We start from the raw sequence: 17,952 nt of genomic DNA on the forward strand, positions 1-17,952 counted from the left end.
ATTCAGATTCAAATCCAAATCTTATTCAATGTAATAAATAAGATGGCAAAAGGACAGAATTTATTCAGCTATTTTTGTGGTACAATACAGTACAGTGCTGGGTAGATGTTTATAAATATATTGACACACCGATTCTCATTAGATCATGGAAGTTAAGCAACGATGAACCTGGCCAATATCAGATGGGTGACCATTTAGTGTTACTAGGAATGTATTGTGCTGGGAGATAGAAATTTCCATGTTAGTATCTGGGTACACATTTAAACCCCCTGGGAGAGATGCACTCTCAGTCTTCGTTAAGATATGCATTTAGGAGATGGTAAACTCTGATGTAAAAGTTGAGGTTTACTGTCAGATCTGTCTTGTGACAATCATTTGCACCGACTAAGGTTAGCAGTAGTTCATGCATAAAAAGTTTTTAAAAGTGTACATGATCCTACAGAGAGCCTTCACCACTATAAATAAATCATCATAATAGAAAAATCTTATTGAAAATTAATTCAAATTTTCAAAAAAAAAAAAAAAAAAAGAAGGTATACAAAATTTTTAATTATTCGACAAGGAGTACAAATGAACTTGAAAGACCTGCGGAGTTTCGAAAAATGCAATTCTTCTCATCAGAGGAAATAAAAATATACAATAAATTTTGCAGATTAATGCATTAAAAGAAACTACAAATATTAATCGAATCATATTTGCATAAAAAGTTTATAAAGTTTCTTAACGATCATGAAAGCAGGAACAAGGAAAAAAGTAGGAGCATAAAAAAGCTATGGTAAAAATCCATTGAATAAGAAGGTAAAATCCAGTAAGAATAAAAATCAAAAAAGTCCAAAACCATAAGAACGGGAAACAGAAATCCAGATGTCCAGGGTAAATTCACGCTTTCAGAAAATCCATAAGATCACAGAGAAGTAAAATTCCAATTTTTTTTTTAAACATTTTTTTTTTAAACATTTTTTTTTAAACATTTTTTTTTTAAACATTTTTTTTTTAAACATTTTTTTTTTTTTAAACATTTTTTTTTAAAAACATTTTTTTTTTTAAATATATGATGGAAAAGGCAATATGGAAATAGGAAATAATAAAGCCATTTTGGCAAATGGAAAAGGTGAAATGAAAACAAACATTGTTAAAAATAACAGAAACTTCTGCTTAATTATACTTTTTCACTTTTTCGATTTTTATGATAGTTTTTGTGTTGCAATAAAAAAATAATAATATACATTCTATATTATCACGAACGTTTTTGATTCTTCATCGAATCATCATCAGCTGAAAAAACAAATAAACAACAAAACTGGATAAAAGAATAGACTTAAAAAAAAATAGCTGTGAAATGGGTGTTTGAAGTCAATAAGGCGCCGGGAGAACGTTTTCAGACTGATCAGGAGAGACGTTAACAATTTAAATTCTGTGATACCAGAATTAATATCACAGAATAAAATTGTATTGCATTAAGCATTTTAATGCTGGTTTCAAAGGCAATATTATTGATTGTATGTCGGTGTTGTATGGCTGAGATGGTCATCATATCAAAAGGAACTGACTCGAAGGTGATATCAGTCGATGAAAGGGAAACATTTTCCTCTAAAAAAAAATTCTGGAAGAAAGCTGAAGCTGTCTGAAAAAGATCGTACAGCTCTTGTAATGATTGTTAAGAAAAAGCAAAAAAACACGACACCTCAAATTATAGCAGAGCTTAACAATCATCTGGATAATCCCGTTTCAACAAACACTGTTTGCAGAGAGCTTCGAAAAGCTGAATTTCTATGGGATGGCTGCCATCAGAAAACCACTGTTTCTGATTATTTTCCATTATTTTGTCCAACCCCATTTATATGTTCTTTGTGTAAACAAATTGAGCGAAACAGTACTGTATATGAATGACTATAATGCTCCCTATCTTGGGTTGAGCATATTGAGAAGTGATATACAAACTGCTATTAGCGTATTAAGCGATGCTCTTTGTGTAAACAAATTGAGGTTAGACTTGTTAATTCACTACTTGCATAGCAGCAGCCGAATAGTGTAATTATTAGAAGTGCCGACTGTCGTTTGGGCGGTCAAGTTTCGATTCTAGCTTGAGGTAGTTGCTTGTCTAGCCACACCAATGAACTGTGATACAACGAAACAGTACTGTATGTGGATGACTATATATGTATATATATATATATATATATATATATATATATATATATATATATATATATATATATATATATATACAGTGATGATCATATTTATTGGCACGGTAAAATAAAAGTTAAATTTTGTCTAATAAATTCTAAAAAAGGGATTAAATTAAAGAAAATAACAAAGTATATTATGTATTTTTAACTGGCCTTTCCGATGCAGCAATCGGATTTTAGAAAAAATAAATAACAAAGGAACAACAAACATAATTGCAAAAAACCCTTGTTCAAAATTATTGGCACGGCTTTGTTTTTCTTTTAGTATCAGTATAATATCAATCAATTTCCGGTTTACGTGCTTTCTGAACTTTTTTATAGCCATATTATGCTTGTTTAACGCTAATTCAGTGAATAATTTTTTTCAGATAATTTTTAGATAGCGATTTATTTAAACTATTATAAGTGACTAAATTATAATTTTCAATCGCCATGGTTAAAACTAAGGAACACAGCGAAGACGTCAGGAAGCTTGTTGTAGCATGCCATACCAATGGGGAGGGCTATGATAAGATTTCAAAGAAGCTAAACCTTCCCAAATCCACTGTTAGAGCCATAATAAACAAGTTCAAATCGCAAGGCCACGTTATGAGGTAGAGGGAGAAAAAGGATTCTTTCCCCAAGAGATGAACGGAAAATTGTTCGACAAGTAAAACAAAACCCAAGGATCTCTGTTGGGGAGATTGTTGATGAATAGAGCACCTCTGGAGTGAATGTATCTCGACATACAGTTGGTAGAGTTTTGAAGAGAGCTGGTTTAAAAGCATGTCGTCCGAGAAAGACTCCCTTATTGAAGCCTATGCACCTGAAAGCAAGGCTAGCCTTTGCAAAACGTCATATTGATAAAGATGTTGCATTCTGGAAACGTGTTCTATGGACTGACGAAACGAAAATAGAGTTATTTGGCCATAATAAAGTGTCTTATATTTACAGAAAATCTGGCGAAGCTTTCCTGCCTAAGAACACCATACCCACAGTGAAGCACGGTGGAGGCAGTTTGATGTTTTGGGGATCCTTTGCTGCCTCTGGACCAGGGCGACTTGTTAAGGTCACAGGTAGCATAAAAAAGGAAGATTATGTTAAAATATTGGATGAAAACCTGAAAGACTCTGCTAAAGAGCTCTCACTTGGTCGTCGTTGGTGGTTCATGCAAGATAATGACCCAAAGCATTCGGCTAAACTGACTAAGAAATGGCTTGAGGACAATCATATTAATGTTTTGGAGTGGCCATCACAAAGCCCAGACCTTAATCCAATTGAAAATTTATGGAGAACATTAAAATTGAGGGTAATGCAAAGGAAGCCTAAGAATCTTATTCAATTGGAGGATTATTGTCAGGAAGAGTGGGCTAAAATTACTACTGAAGAGTGCAACAACTTGGTTGTAAACTATGAAAAGCGACTGAGGAAGGTAATCAAGGCCAAAGGCTATACAATTGATTATTAAATAAATCGTGCCAATAATTTTGAACAAGGGTTTTTTGCAATTATGTTTGTTGTTCCTTTGTTATTTATTTTTTCTAAAATCCGATTGCTGCATCGGAAAGGCCAGTTAAAAATACATAATATACTTTGTTATTTTCTTTAATTTAATCCCTTTTTTAGAATTTATTAGACAAAATTTAACTTTTATTTTACCGTGCCAATAAATATGATCATCACTGTATATATATATATATATATTTCTGTGGAAATATATTTTCTTTTAATATATATATGAATCCTTATTTAAGAAGCTCAATGTAATTACAGAGCAATATAGTGAATAAATGACAAAAAACTATATTCCAAAGTTCACGATGCTGACCATCTTATAATTTATTGCTTGAATTACGTTGACATTTACAATTCTTGACTGTATCTGTTTCGTAGCGCAAAATCAATCATTTAATTATTATATCAATCAGTGAATATATTATGCCCTTTACTCACCATGACATTCTGGTCACCATGCTTGACTGTAGGCATGACACACTTATCTTTCTACTCTTCAGTTGGTAGCCATCACACATGCTTGAAGCCATTGGAACCAAACAAATTAACCTCCATCTCATCAGACCATAGAACAGGGTTCTAATAATTCATGTGCTTTGTTGACATGACATGTCTTCAGCAAACTATTTGTGGGCTTTCTTGTGTATCATATCCAGAAGAGGATTCCTCCTGGGGTGACCGCCATGCACACCAATGTGATGTAGAGTGCAGCATATTGTCTGAGCACTAACAGGCTGACCCCTTATCCCATCTATACAATCTCTACAGCAATGCTGACAGCAGTCCTATGCCAATTTTTCAAAGAAATCATTTAGATGTGATGCTCAGTACGTGTGCTTAGCTTCTTTAGACAACTTACCCGAGGCCTGTTCTGAGTGGACCCTGCTCTTTTAAAATGCTGGGTGATCTGCAGCTTAGTTTCAGGGCGTTGACAATCTTCTTGTGGCCTTGGCTGTCTTCATGTAGCACAACAATACACTTTTTAAGATACTCGGAGGGTTTTTTGCCATGTGTTACCATGTTGAGACTGACAGTGACCAGTATAAAGGATCCTTGGAGAGTTTTTGTCATGTGATGCCATGTAGAGACTGTCAGTGACCAGTATGGGAGAGAGTGTGAGAGCTGCACTACAAATTTGAACTTATCTGCTCCCTATGCACCCATGGGTCTAGTAACACTGATGAGCCACACAATATTTTGGTGAGAAAATGACAGGCAGTACTTAATTTGGACATTTAACTGTGTACTTTCTTAGGGGTGTACTCACTTTTGTTGAAAGGAGTTTAGCTTTTAATGATTACAATTTGAATTATTTGAAGGGAAAAATAAATTAACTCCATTATATAAGCTGCACACAGACTACTTTTCATTGGATCAAAGTGTCATTTTGTTAGTGTTGTTTCATGAAGAGATATACTTAAATATTTGCAGAAATGTGAGGGGTGTACTCACTTTTGTGATACACTATATCTATTTATATATCTATAAAAGTGAAATTGTGTGTGTGTGTGTGTGTGTGTGTATACATTTCCCTACCAAACTACTCTGTCAATTTTCAGTCTACAGACTCGAGATTTGACATAAAGGGTATTGAGATTTGGGAAAATCTTTTTAATCGGTTTTCGGACAGAAATTTGGATGTCAAGGGATCAAAGTTCAACGATTTGATTTTTGAAAACTCTACCAAACCCCTCCACCAATTTTGGGTCTAAATACTTGAAATTTTAGATGTAGGTCACTTGGACATCGATCAAACTTTAATTTAATTTTAGTCCATAACAATAAATGTTAAGAGGTCAAAATTTAAAAAATTTGACCTCTGCGGTCTTTACCAAATTACTCAGCCAATTTTTGGTCTAAACATTTCAAATTTTACAAAAGTGTATGCAGATAGGTAAAGTTTTTTAATCGATTTTCGGCCGAAAATTTGGCTGCCAAGGGATCAAACTTAAAAAGATTTGACCTTTGCGGTCTCTAGCAAATTATTCAGCCAATTTTGGGTCTAAATATTTGAAATTTTACATAAAGGGTATTCAGACATGCAGCAAGCCTTTTAATCAGTTTTTGAGCGATAATTTGGCTGCGAGAGGTACCAAAATGGAAGAGTTAGCCTTTGTAGACTACCAAACTCCTTCGCCAATTTTGGGTCTAAACACTTGAAATTTTAGATGTAAGTTACCTGGACATGAGTCAAACTTTTTAATATATATATATATATATATATATATATATATATATATATATGTTATAAAGATTTTAGTTTGAAGGGTCATATATGGTACTAGAAATATACCTGCTCTAGGACAGATAAAATTATTTCCCTGAACAGAATAGATTAAAATCTAGATATAATCATACTAGACGTTATGTCTAGAATTTTTATTTTAATCTTGATCAAAATTACATGATTATGGTTCAAGAAAATGTCTCAAAGGTAAGAGTTAAGATTAAACGGTTTTAAAAAGGAATTGAAATTCAGAAAATCTTAATTAATTGGTGTCTATGCCTATGAATCAAAGGCAATGCAAATCTTGAAATTTGAGGAATATTTATTAATTGATGTCTCATACCTATTGTCAAAATTTCACAAAAAAATCAGGTGTTTAAATTATCACTAAAAGCCTCTATCTCTTTTTACCTCATGTGCATAGAATTAAATCACTGATAAACGCACCTGGATACGATATGCACAATTGTCAATAATTCAGACGCATTTTTCTCTTAACACTTCCCTGATTTGACCTCTGATGACCCTTTTCAGTTCTGCAATTGTTTGCAGACTGTTTTGATAGGCATTCTCTTTAAGATAAAACTACAGATTAAAAATGGAAGAGGGGAGGGGGATACAATCGAATGACTGTCAAACCTCCTACTGATGAGATAATCATCAAAGTGCCCCAATATCACTGAATAGTGATAAAGCAACAACAAAAAAAGATAATAAATTCAATAAAAACTCAAAAAATCACAACAAACTTTTGGATATTGTTCCAAAGCAGATTCGATAATCTGTCTCAAGCTTTCTTTCATCGTCTCTTCAATACGGATCATCCAAAATTCAACATTTCCAGTCGGATACAAGACGGAACGGAAGTCAACTGATTCTCCTTCGCCGGAATACATTGTGGAAATCTTTAAATCAGCTTCAAATTTCAGCTGTAAAAAATAATTAAAGCATAAAGATTTATTTTATAAGTTAAAAACAAAAACATCTCTTATGTGTGTGTGTGTGTGTGTGTGTGTGTGTGTGTGTGTGTGTGTGTGTGTGTGTGTGTGTGTGTGTGTGTGTGTGTGTGTGTGTGTGTGTGTGTGTGTGCGTGATGAAAAAGAAATGAACCATATTCGGATGTTATAAAATAAATAAGTTAATTAAAAAGTCGATAAAAAAAAATCACAAATTGTAATGGAACCCGAAGCGCTTTTCGCCAGACAAACTTTTCAAGGATATATGTCCGAATGTTTTTTTTTTCTTCTGTAGAAATACTTATACGAAAGGGATAACAACGAAAAAAACAAAACAAAACATCCGAATATGGTTCATTTCTTTTTCATCATTTTAAAATTTTGCAATTTTAATAAAAATAAATATGTGCGCGCGCATGTGTGTGTGCGATGTGTGTGTGTGTGTGTGTGTGTGTGTGTGTGTGTGTGTGTGTGTGTGTGTGTGAGATACCTTAAATAAGTTTCCAGACTTTTTTGCCTGTACAAGATATCATATCTCCTATGATGTCTAACTTGAGAGGAGAAAAAGTGACTTTATTTTATTATATGTTTAAATATAGTACAGAGCAAAGACAAGTCGAACTCGGGAATCTGTACAAAATTTTAAATGGAACCATTTATTTCATTTACAAAGGTAGTTCTTCTTATTTCGTCAGCCATAGGTAATTCGAGGTTGTATTCTTAGTATCGCCCATACTGAGGATTAAACTTTCAAACTTAAGAAAACTGTCACTTAGAAGTGAATATAAATTAGCACTTTTATCAGTTGCACCACGGATCATGGAGTGACAATCTTCTGGAGACTGAAAGTTTAACCTTAGTTATGGATGATACTAAGAATACAATTATGAATTACTCAAGACTTCTACTTGGTCACGGTTGACAGATCGAGAGAAAGTTACACCTGTCAAAGTTGTTTTACTATACACATAGATTCGAAAAAGTTGTCAAAACCAAATGTATAACAAATAAATGTTATCAAAGGCAGGAGAAGTTACTTTTCTACCTAACTGAAAAACTTTTTAGTGTTTTTACTTAATGTAAAATGTTTATTCGGCTCAAAAAACATATGTTTATCGATGTATTTGAAAAATATAAATGGCGGCGAACTCTATGTTGAATACGTTAAGTTTGGGAAAATGAGTTAAAACTAAAAAACTACACAAAATACTGTTAGAAACCCATCGAATATATGTCAGCCTATGTCAGGGTAATATATATTAAGTGAGTTCGACGAGGTTGAAAGCTTATTGACCACAAATAATTCATGGCTTATTGGAAAATGATCCAGACAGGTGGCTGAAACTTAGTGAAATTATGCTGAACGAAATTGAAGAAAACACAGAAATTGTAGATAACATTACGTAGAGTGATTGAGTTTCTATGTATGACATCAAACATTTCTCCAAAAGTTCCTTGATTTAAATCCAACTGCGAACAGCAAAAATCAACGTGACGTTTCATCTTTTCTATCGTGAGAAGCGGTTTTACAGAATTTGAATGTGCCCGAATTTCGCCATCTTTCATCCGTGCAATCAACGTTGTCATAGGTATTCCACATGCTTGAACAGTAGACCTCAGTGGTTCTTTTTCTCAAGGGAATGGTATTTATTTTTGCCAACGGCGAACTATAGTCCTTTTTTCGGCCACAGAGAAACTTATGGCTCCAAGAATCCATTGGCACCAATATATCGGATGAACTGTCTAGTGCTCGTGACCAAATTCTGCCTACAGTATTTCTTCCTATACCGAATTTTGTGGCAGCATATTTGATTGCACCTCGTTCTAGGATGTGCCCTTTAGACTTTTGTAGCAACACTTGCAGAACTGCTGTTCGTCTTGAATTTGTCAATTCTCTCTTATCATTTCTGCTTTTACCTTCCACATTGGCATCAACTACATTTTCCATATTTATATAGCCACTGCGGGTATTTTTAAAAATAGATTATATAACAATTAACAAAGTAATGTGCATAGATTAAACTCTAAATGATTTTTAGAATGAAGACTATTCCTTTTTCAATTAAGCACGCTCTAAAGTACTACCAGTTACCCTCTAAAACATTGAAACGGTGCATGAGAAAACCTAAAACGCGGACAGTTTTAATTCTGCACCAACTATTTCCGACCGGAGGTAGTATAATGTTAGTTCATATAGTTGTAAGTATACGAATCTCTAAATAAATGTTATCATTTACTGCCCACTTACTTTTGGCTCATTCTGTATTTCCAAGTAATTCGATGAAAACGCATAAAGTATATTCACTTACCCTTGCAATATTTTCAAAGCATTTCCTGAGATGAGGCTGCACAGCAGTCGGATCTTTAGTTTGAGAGAGAATCTCGAGCAGTTCATCATCAGACAAAAAGTAAAACCTGGGGAACGATGTTCTTTTCGTTTCCAAATAATCAGTGAGTCCTTTTTGCACTTGCTCCAAAAGCACATTACACTTTTTCAAGCTCTCTAAAAGACGTGGGTCTGGACACAGGGAAATAACCTACAGTGATAGATAAATAGTTCAGTCAAATAACAAAATCGTTTGCAGAATCTGGAATTAAAAAAGAAGGGATTCGCGGCAGTGTTTCCACTAGTAAAAAAAAAAATGGTAAAACTTCATATCTCAGCTTAAACTTATCACCTGAGAACGATTTAGGGTTCTTTGAAAACAGAATCTAATGGTTTTGCTGACGAAACAAAAAAAAATTATTTTTAAAAAATAAACTCAAATTTTGAAGGGCAGTTAAACCTATTGAGTTAAATCAGTGACTTTTATCAATTTTATCAATCAAATTTTTATCAACACAGAGAGTGGTCGAGAATCATTGGAAGTAGAATTTGATGGTCTTAAAAAAAAAAAAAAAAAAAAAAAAAAAATCCCCAACCTCAAATTCCAGTAGTCTTCAGCCAAATTATTTTATTTGGGAATTGCGCATAATCACAGTTTCCACCATAACTCAACAAAAGATTATCGTCTAAAATTGGCTGAGGCAGTGGCATGCAAACGGCTGATTGTATGCTTTGAAGCCTTAAGTATAAATCCTAGTACTGAAAAATATGAAAAAAATGGAGCTAATTTAAATGTGATTGGATGTTCCTCAATTTAGTTAGTAATGATAGTTTCCAGAATGAAAAGAGAAACCCGACGTTGCTCGGGATTAAATGATGATCAATGAATGTTTCGCACTTCCAATGCTTTTATTGTCATCGAAATTAGTGAAATCGTCAATTTTTTAATCAAATCGATTGTTTGCACGTTGCATTAGAAGGAAGCTCCACCTGCTCTTCCACAGTGACTTAGTCCACAATATATTGTAGTCTACATTGCACTGTTGAGAACCTACTGTTGATTTTATAAAATTGTCTTTTATATATAATGGCTTGAATTAAAGTTTAAAATGCAAAGTCAAGTATCATGTTTAAACTGTGCTCTAAACAGAAATATTCATTTTGAACGCGCTCCTGTCATATCAAAGAACCTACTGTTGACTTTATATGCCGGGCTTTTCTGTTTGTGTGGTAAGAAAACTTCTCAAATTTATTTGTGATGCTAGGCTACGTAAGGTGTTAACTTTGGTCAAAACGCCAGTTCATTCTTTCATTGGATTATTTCGATTATTGATTATCGATACTTATTGAAAACATTCCGCGATAAAACCTATCCAAGAACGCTGCAAGGCACATAAAACATCTTCATGTTAAATTTTATAAAAATCGGTCCAACCGTTTTCGAGTACATAGGGAACGAACTCACACACACACGCACGCACACACACAGTTCCTTTTATTTAATAGTAGTGACAGAGTTAAAATATAAGTGGATAAATGACAATATACAGAAATGATATACAGTATGTCATAAAAACGATCTCACCTGAGGATTATCTTTTGCGTTTCTCATAATAGTTTTCCATGCACGTTCCATAGTCTGGTAGCGCTTACTCTCAACAGGAAGCTGTCTGTTAATATCTTCAGATGTAAAAATTGGTTCGAGATACATCCAAGACCGTTGGCAGGCAACCCATTCATCTAAGACTTCCTATGGAGAACAACAAGCAAAGATTTTGTAAAATATATAGAAGTAGAAACATTAAGTAATTTAAAAAGGGTTTATATGCCAGTAAAAAAAAATATGGCTGCCAACCTTCAGTTTTCAAGGGAGCGCACTCTATAGTAGTAACGGTTCTATAGTTAAAAAAAAAAAGGGTAAAAAAAATCGCTATCATAAAATAAACTTACTTGAGCTATCTGCAATTTGCGTTCCCATGCTCCAATTCGAGCCTCGAATGCTTTTTTGAAAGGTGAAAACGACATGCTTTGTGTCATTACAATGTGGTCGTCTAACATTTGCGATGTGTCATCAGAGCATTTAATAATATAGGTGCCAGTATCCTTATAGGCCATGACATCAAACTGGATCGGCTCCCATTCTTTTTCCATTTTGTCTAAAGCCTAAAATAGGAAAAAAAAACATTTAATCTAACGTATCGAACTTACTTAAGTTTTAAAATCAGGCACAAATAGCATTTAAGCCGAAAAATCAAATGTTATTTCTGACAAGCCAATTTTCATTTGTTATTGTTGTACCATGTTATTAACAATATAACTATGTACTTTGCGTTTTTTTTTTTTTGTTGTTGTTTTTTCGACGAATATAAAAATCTGTCTCCGAAAATTAGTTTGGAGAATGTCCATAATTCAGAGAAATACATGTAAGATACACTTTATTAACAATAAAACACTATAAGTCTGAAATAAATACATCTTTGGCTTTGGAATGTTTACTAGTGATATATATACCAAGTTAAAGGTATTCAAGAGAGAAAACTCATGAATTAAAACGAGGTTATTATGAGTGCTCAATAAAAAAGAGCAAAATATAATATTTTTATTTATATAGACAAATATTACATAGGCATTACACTGGACATGCTAATGTTTCGGACAATTGGTTGGCAAGAACTCGTCAGCCAATGTAATGAAGTTTATGCGCCACTGAAGGCATCTGATTCTCAAATGAAAGGAATGAAATGTATTTCTTTTATTATTTATAAAAAAAGAATGTTAAAACGCTAAATTTAAAGGTGTGGCAGATTAAGTGACATTTTAGACTCAAAACAGGAAGCGATAGGGGGAAAGAGAATGTCAATATTTAACAGGATAAATAGGAAGAATAAAAGTGAAAAGAAAAGAAAAACGAGGAATAAAAAGAAAAAGGAAACGAAAAAGAAAAAAAGAATAGAGAGACGGAAGAAGGACGAAGGGGTCGGCAGGGAAAATTTTGGAATTATAATTGAGATTTTGTCTTATAGATATTATATCTGATTGGATTTATTATACTAAAATTCATATGAACTTCAATTTACAGTATAATACAAGCTGCAATCTGAAAGTATTTAAAAATTACAGTTAATTACATATATTATTTATTCATTTATCTATGTAAAAACTATACATTACATACTCCAGAGGCAAACCATAGTTCCACTAACACAGGTATATTTTTACTATTTAGAAAAGGCCTTTAAAACATATTTCAAATCTTCAATGACTCGCAGAACGAAGACACTTAAAAAATGTGGAAGCTTCCATTTTTACTGTTTGAAAAAGGTCCTTAAAACACATTTAAAATCCTCCAGTGACTCATGGAATGAAGATAGTTTGAAAAAAAAAAATGGAAGCTTGCATTTTTTTCAAAACTATTTCATTTTGTGACCAGCCGAGAGTTTAAAATGTATTTTTTAAACAGTAAAGATCTAGTTGTGTAAATGAAACATTGGTACGTTTCTGGGGTATGTAATGTGTAGTTTTAAACAAATAATCTGCATTCATTTCTTGCATTCTTACGATCAAGCACTGTATTCATTTCTTTTCGACACGCCCCAATTAACAATATATATATATATATATATATATATATGAATGTGTGTATGTGTGCGTGTTTGAAGGCTTGTCAATACAAGAATTATTCATTTGTTGGAAACAGATACTAAATAATATAATAATAATTCAATAATATATTTTTTAAATTTATTCACCTGATTATATATTTCGACTGCAGATGGTACTTATTCCCAAATATTTTCGAGAGCACTCTCATTTTCAAGGGTAAAAATGTACATCCACTCCTTTTATCCATTAAAAACAATGCTTCAAGCAAACCACGACACAGTTCTAGATAAACAGTATCAACAACCTCGATGAAATTCAATGGTTTTACTTTTGGATATACATATAGTGTTACTGTTTATTTAAATTGACTATAATATATATATATATATATATATATATATATATAGTCATCCGCATACAGTACTGTTTCGCTGTTTCACAGCTCATCAGTGCGGCAAGACAGGCAACTGCCTCAAGCCAGGATCGAAACCCGACCACCCAAATGACAGTCAAGGCTTCTCACCATTGCGCTATACGACTGCTGCTGTGTGAGTAATGAATTAACGATGTTTTGATATCGTCCAAATGTCTCCGCTTGATTTGTTTACACAAAGAACGTAACTTAATATACTAATGGCAAATTGTATATCACTTCCCAATATGCTCAACCCAAGATAAGGAGCATTATATATATATATATATATATATATATATATATATATATATATATATATATATATATATATATATAGTGATGGGTCTGTTTCAAATTTTTTTCCAGATTCCGATACAATAACCGAGTCTGTTTTAAATGCCTGATTCTGATATAATTATTGATTGTAATTATTGATTTCAATTCATTTAACTTTCTAAATATTTAGTTAAAACGTTACTTTTTTCAGCTTACTGTAAAAAAAAACAAAAAAACATTTTAACAAACACAAAAATATACTTGTGGTGGGGGGGATCTATAGATTTTAGTTTTACTGGTAAATTAAAACCAACAAATATTTTTTTTTAAATAATTATTTAAAAAAATTATTTTTAGCATTGGAAATAGGCACTAATTTTTGTAATTCATACACTGATTCCGATACTCAAAAAATGTTATGATTTTTCCGATTTCTGATTCCGACTAATCGTCCCAACACTAATATATATATATATATATATATATATATATATATATATATATATATATATATATATATATATATATATAAGCATGAAGAGTCCTAGAGTGGATGAAACGCGGAATATTCAGTGTAGCTTAATCGACATATATATTTTATAACTTACTATATATATATATATATATATATATAAATTCCCATCAATTACAAAATATTTTCATGTGGGCTTGTGCTTAGTTTTGTCTCATATTTCAACCAATGTATACCCTATTATTTTTTATCTGTCCGATTTTGATGGATTTTTACTTTTTATTTTTCATTTTGCTTGATGCCTACATGTAATTAATCGTGCATTATATTTCTGAACAAGTTGTACAAGGTTTAGAACTTTGTTTTTAAACGTTTCTGCAATAGATTTAGCCATACAAACTTCCAATAACATGAACACCATTAGATGGCACTGTATGGTTTGATTGCTAATCATCATATATCACTATATTTATATGTCATTAATATGCGGTGTAATTTTTTATATTAAAATAACAAAATTTAATTCCATTTTAGAAAAAAAAATGAATGTTTCAATTCGTTTGATTTTATCATTTGTTAATTATTTTTAATAGATTTCAAGTTCATTTATAAAAAAACTGTTGTTTTTATTATTTATTAATTAATATTTTCAATATAAAATTAAAAAAAGTAATTTTGCAATATATTTCATTTCATTTTTTTTTTTTTACGAACTGTTATACTCATTTTCATGGTTGTTGTTGTTGTTGTTGTTGTTGTTTCACCACGTTTCGGCCAACTCATCCTCTGGCCTTCTTCAGTCCTCGCGTGAAAGAACAGGACACAAAATGTTTTAAATAATAATAGAATAACAATAACAAAGACTTTCGCTGGCGAGGACTACTATTGAGCATAACCAGTTATACAGTCCTTTTGAAATTTTCATCTCTATTTTTCTCGTTATCTACTGAATATTTTTAATGAAACCTATATTAAATATGTTCCTTATGAAATTGTAAAAATTTTCTATTCTGAAAGAAGTTTTAAAAAACTTGATCTAAAAAAGTTATTTTAAAATTTTTGTTCAAAAAATTCAAGTGGTTAACCACGATGGGATAGGAATGCTGAGTCTTGTAACTGCACCCCCAATAATTACTGCCTCCCATAGTTTTTAGGTAGGATTGAAACCGCTATCTTCAGATAATGTTCATTTGGAACCGTAGAGACTCAACGCCTCTATCTACTGCGGGTTAACTACCGGAAGAAGGCCAGAGGATGTGTTGGCTGAAACGTGGTGAAACAAAAACAACTATGAAGATGAGGATAACCGTCCACTAAAAAAATAAATACACAAATTATGAAGCCTCATCTCAAAGAATTAAAAATAAATAGATATAACAATAATAATAGAATAAAATGATATATAATATTTCATTTCATTTGCTTTTATTATTTATCAGTTAATTTCAATATATTTCAATTCTATTTATAAAAAATCTGTTGTTTTATTATTTGCTAATTAAATAATATTTTCAAAATAATAAAAAATAGCTTTGTATTATATTTCAATTCACTTGGTCCTATTATTTGTTAATTTTAATATATTTCAATTCTATTTATAAAACATATTAGTTTTATTATATGCTAATTAATATTTTCAAAACAAAAAAAGAAACTTTGTTAATATATTTCAATTTCTTTTTTAATAAACACTATTTGATTTTATTAGCTGGTTTAAAATCGCATTAGTACTTTTCAATCGGTGAAAAAAATGACCTCCGGTAAAAACATAATGGATTACATTTGGATAATAAATTTAAATATATTATTCATTTTCAGCATACCCGAAAATCTATTAAGTCGTCAATTTAACGGTGAATGCTGAGATGGAAAGAAAGTAAAAAAAAAAAAAGTATGAAAATAACATTAAAAAATACATTACTGAATATATTGGTTCTTTAAAAAAAAAATATGTAAATATCAATAATTCGTTCTGATAATAATTCAGCATCGCTTTATTAAATGAACCCGTTTTGTTCACGCGTTTAATTAATTATTCCCAATTGGCCAATATACAGTAATTCATCTGGCACTCCCAAATGAAGCTATGGTGTAGTTCGATATTCAATTTATAAACAGGATATTCAAAGATGGACGCTGGTTTGAGATGAGTGTTTTATCAATTACTGCACAAAATTATCATAAATAAAACTTTTTCTCTGATGAATAAATCAATTTCATTCCAATTAACTTAGAAGTCACCGGGAATCCTTCAAAAATTATGACTACCCCAGATAATAAGACATTCTGGTAGGTAGGTTTCTATGTCTAATTATAAAACAGCCCATAATTTCCAAGTGTTTCGTTTTGTAGCTTATCTCAAAAGACAGTCATATATAATATTAGCAAGGTGACCTGACGTTGTCCGGGATTGAATAATGATGAATGAATGTTTCATACTCCCATCGAAATCAGTGAAATCGCCCATTTTTTCAATCAAATCGATTGATTGCCCGCACTAGTTGCGGACTCATCGCAGTGCTCTGGAAGAAAGTTCACATGTTACATGCAGTGACTTAGTTCACAATACATTGTAGTTTATATTGCACTGTACAGAACCTACTGTTGATTTTATAAAATTATTTTTTTATATATAATGGCTTGAATTAAAGTTTAAAATGCAAAAGTCAAGTATCATGGTTCAATTGTGTTCAAAACAGAAACATTCATTTAGAACGCGTCCCTGTCATATCAAAGAACTTACTGTTGACTTTATATGTTTGGCCTTACTGGTCATGTGGTGATAATAGTTTGAATTCTAATTTAAAATGAAAAAGTCAAGTTATGGCTCAATTGTGCTTTAAACAGAGACATTCATTTTGAACGTGCCCCTGTCATACCAAAGAACCTACTGTTGATCTTATATGTCGGGCCTTTCAGCTTGTGTGGTAATAAAACTTCTCAAATGCACTTGTGATGTTAGGCTGAGTAAGGTGTTAATTTGGGTGAAAATCGCCTGTTTCTTCTTTCATCGAATTATTTTGATTATCAATTATCAGTACTTATCGAAGACATTCCATAACAAACATATCTAAAAACACTGCCAGGTACATAAAGTACCTTCGTGTGAAATTTCATAAAAATTGACCGACCCGTTTTTGAGTCCACAGGGAATAAACTCACAGACACACAGAAAAAGTTCCTTTTATATAATAGTAAAGAAATATATATATATACATATATATATACATACTTTATTTGTTTTTACATAAAAAGTAATATATTGCTACACAATCATGAGCATGTTTTGGTCTGCTAGTTACTAGTAACTAGAGACCTCTTCAGGTGATACAGCTTATACGAAAGCAAAGTTTGAAATCTATACATATATATATATATATAAATATATATATATCTATATATATAGTCATCCACAGACAGTACTGTTTCACTGTTTACAGTTCATCAATCCAGCTAGACAAGCAAGTGCTTCAAGCCAAGAATTGATCGAACTCAACTGTCAACCTAACAGTCTACGCCTCTACCCATACAATATCATTCAATATTCTGAAGTTTTTAATATTGGTACGAGAATATTCTGGAATTTGAATTTGAATATTGATACGAGAATATTTTGGAATTTTTAATATTGGTACGAGAATATTCTGGAATTTTTAATATTGGTACGAGAATATTCTGGAATTTTTAATATTGGTACGAGAATATTCTGGAATTTTTAATATTGGTACGAGAATATTCTGGAATTTGAATTTGGATATTGGTACGAGAATATTCTGGAATTTTTAATATTGGTACGAGAATATTCTGGAATTTTTAATATTGGCACAAGAATATTCTGGAATTTTTAATATTGGTACGAGAATATTCTGGAATTTTTAATATTGGTATGAGAATATTCTGAAGTTTTTAATATTGGGACGAGAATATTCTGGAATTTTTAATATTGGCACAAGAATATTCTGGAATTTTTAATATTGGTACGAGAATATTC

At 31.7% G+C, this 17,952-nt stretch overlaps 1 protein-coding gene across 1 annotated transcript in view; it reads right to left on the reverse strand.

Annotated features, from left to right (window-relative positions):
• LOC145296792 (dynein axonemal heavy chain 1-like) overlaps window positions 1-17,952 on the reverse strand; it is a 350,721-nt gene that overhangs the window by 219,693 nt on the left and 113,076 nt on the right. The window contains exons 23-26 of the mRNA XM_080142859.1: window positions 11,146-11,358; window positions 10,781-10,945; window positions 9,179-9,406; window positions 6,663-6,842 (exon numbers count right to left, since the gene is read on the reverse strand). Of these exons, the coding sequence (XP_079998985.1) occupies window positions 6,663-6,842; window positions 9,179-9,406; window positions 10,781-10,945; window positions 11,146-11,358 (786 nt within the window). The remainder of the gene's footprint in view (window positions 1-6,662; window positions 6,843-9,178; window positions 9,407-10,780; window positions 10,946-11,145; window positions 11,359-17,952) is intronic.

Source organism: Euprymna scolopes, chromosome 17, assembly GCF_053919585.1.
Source record: "Euprymna scolopes isolate OS-2025 chromosome 17, ASM5391958v1, whole genome shotgun sequence".
NCBI lineage: Eukaryota > Metazoa > Mollusca > Cephalopoda > Sepiida > Sepiolidae > Euprymna > Euprymna scolopes.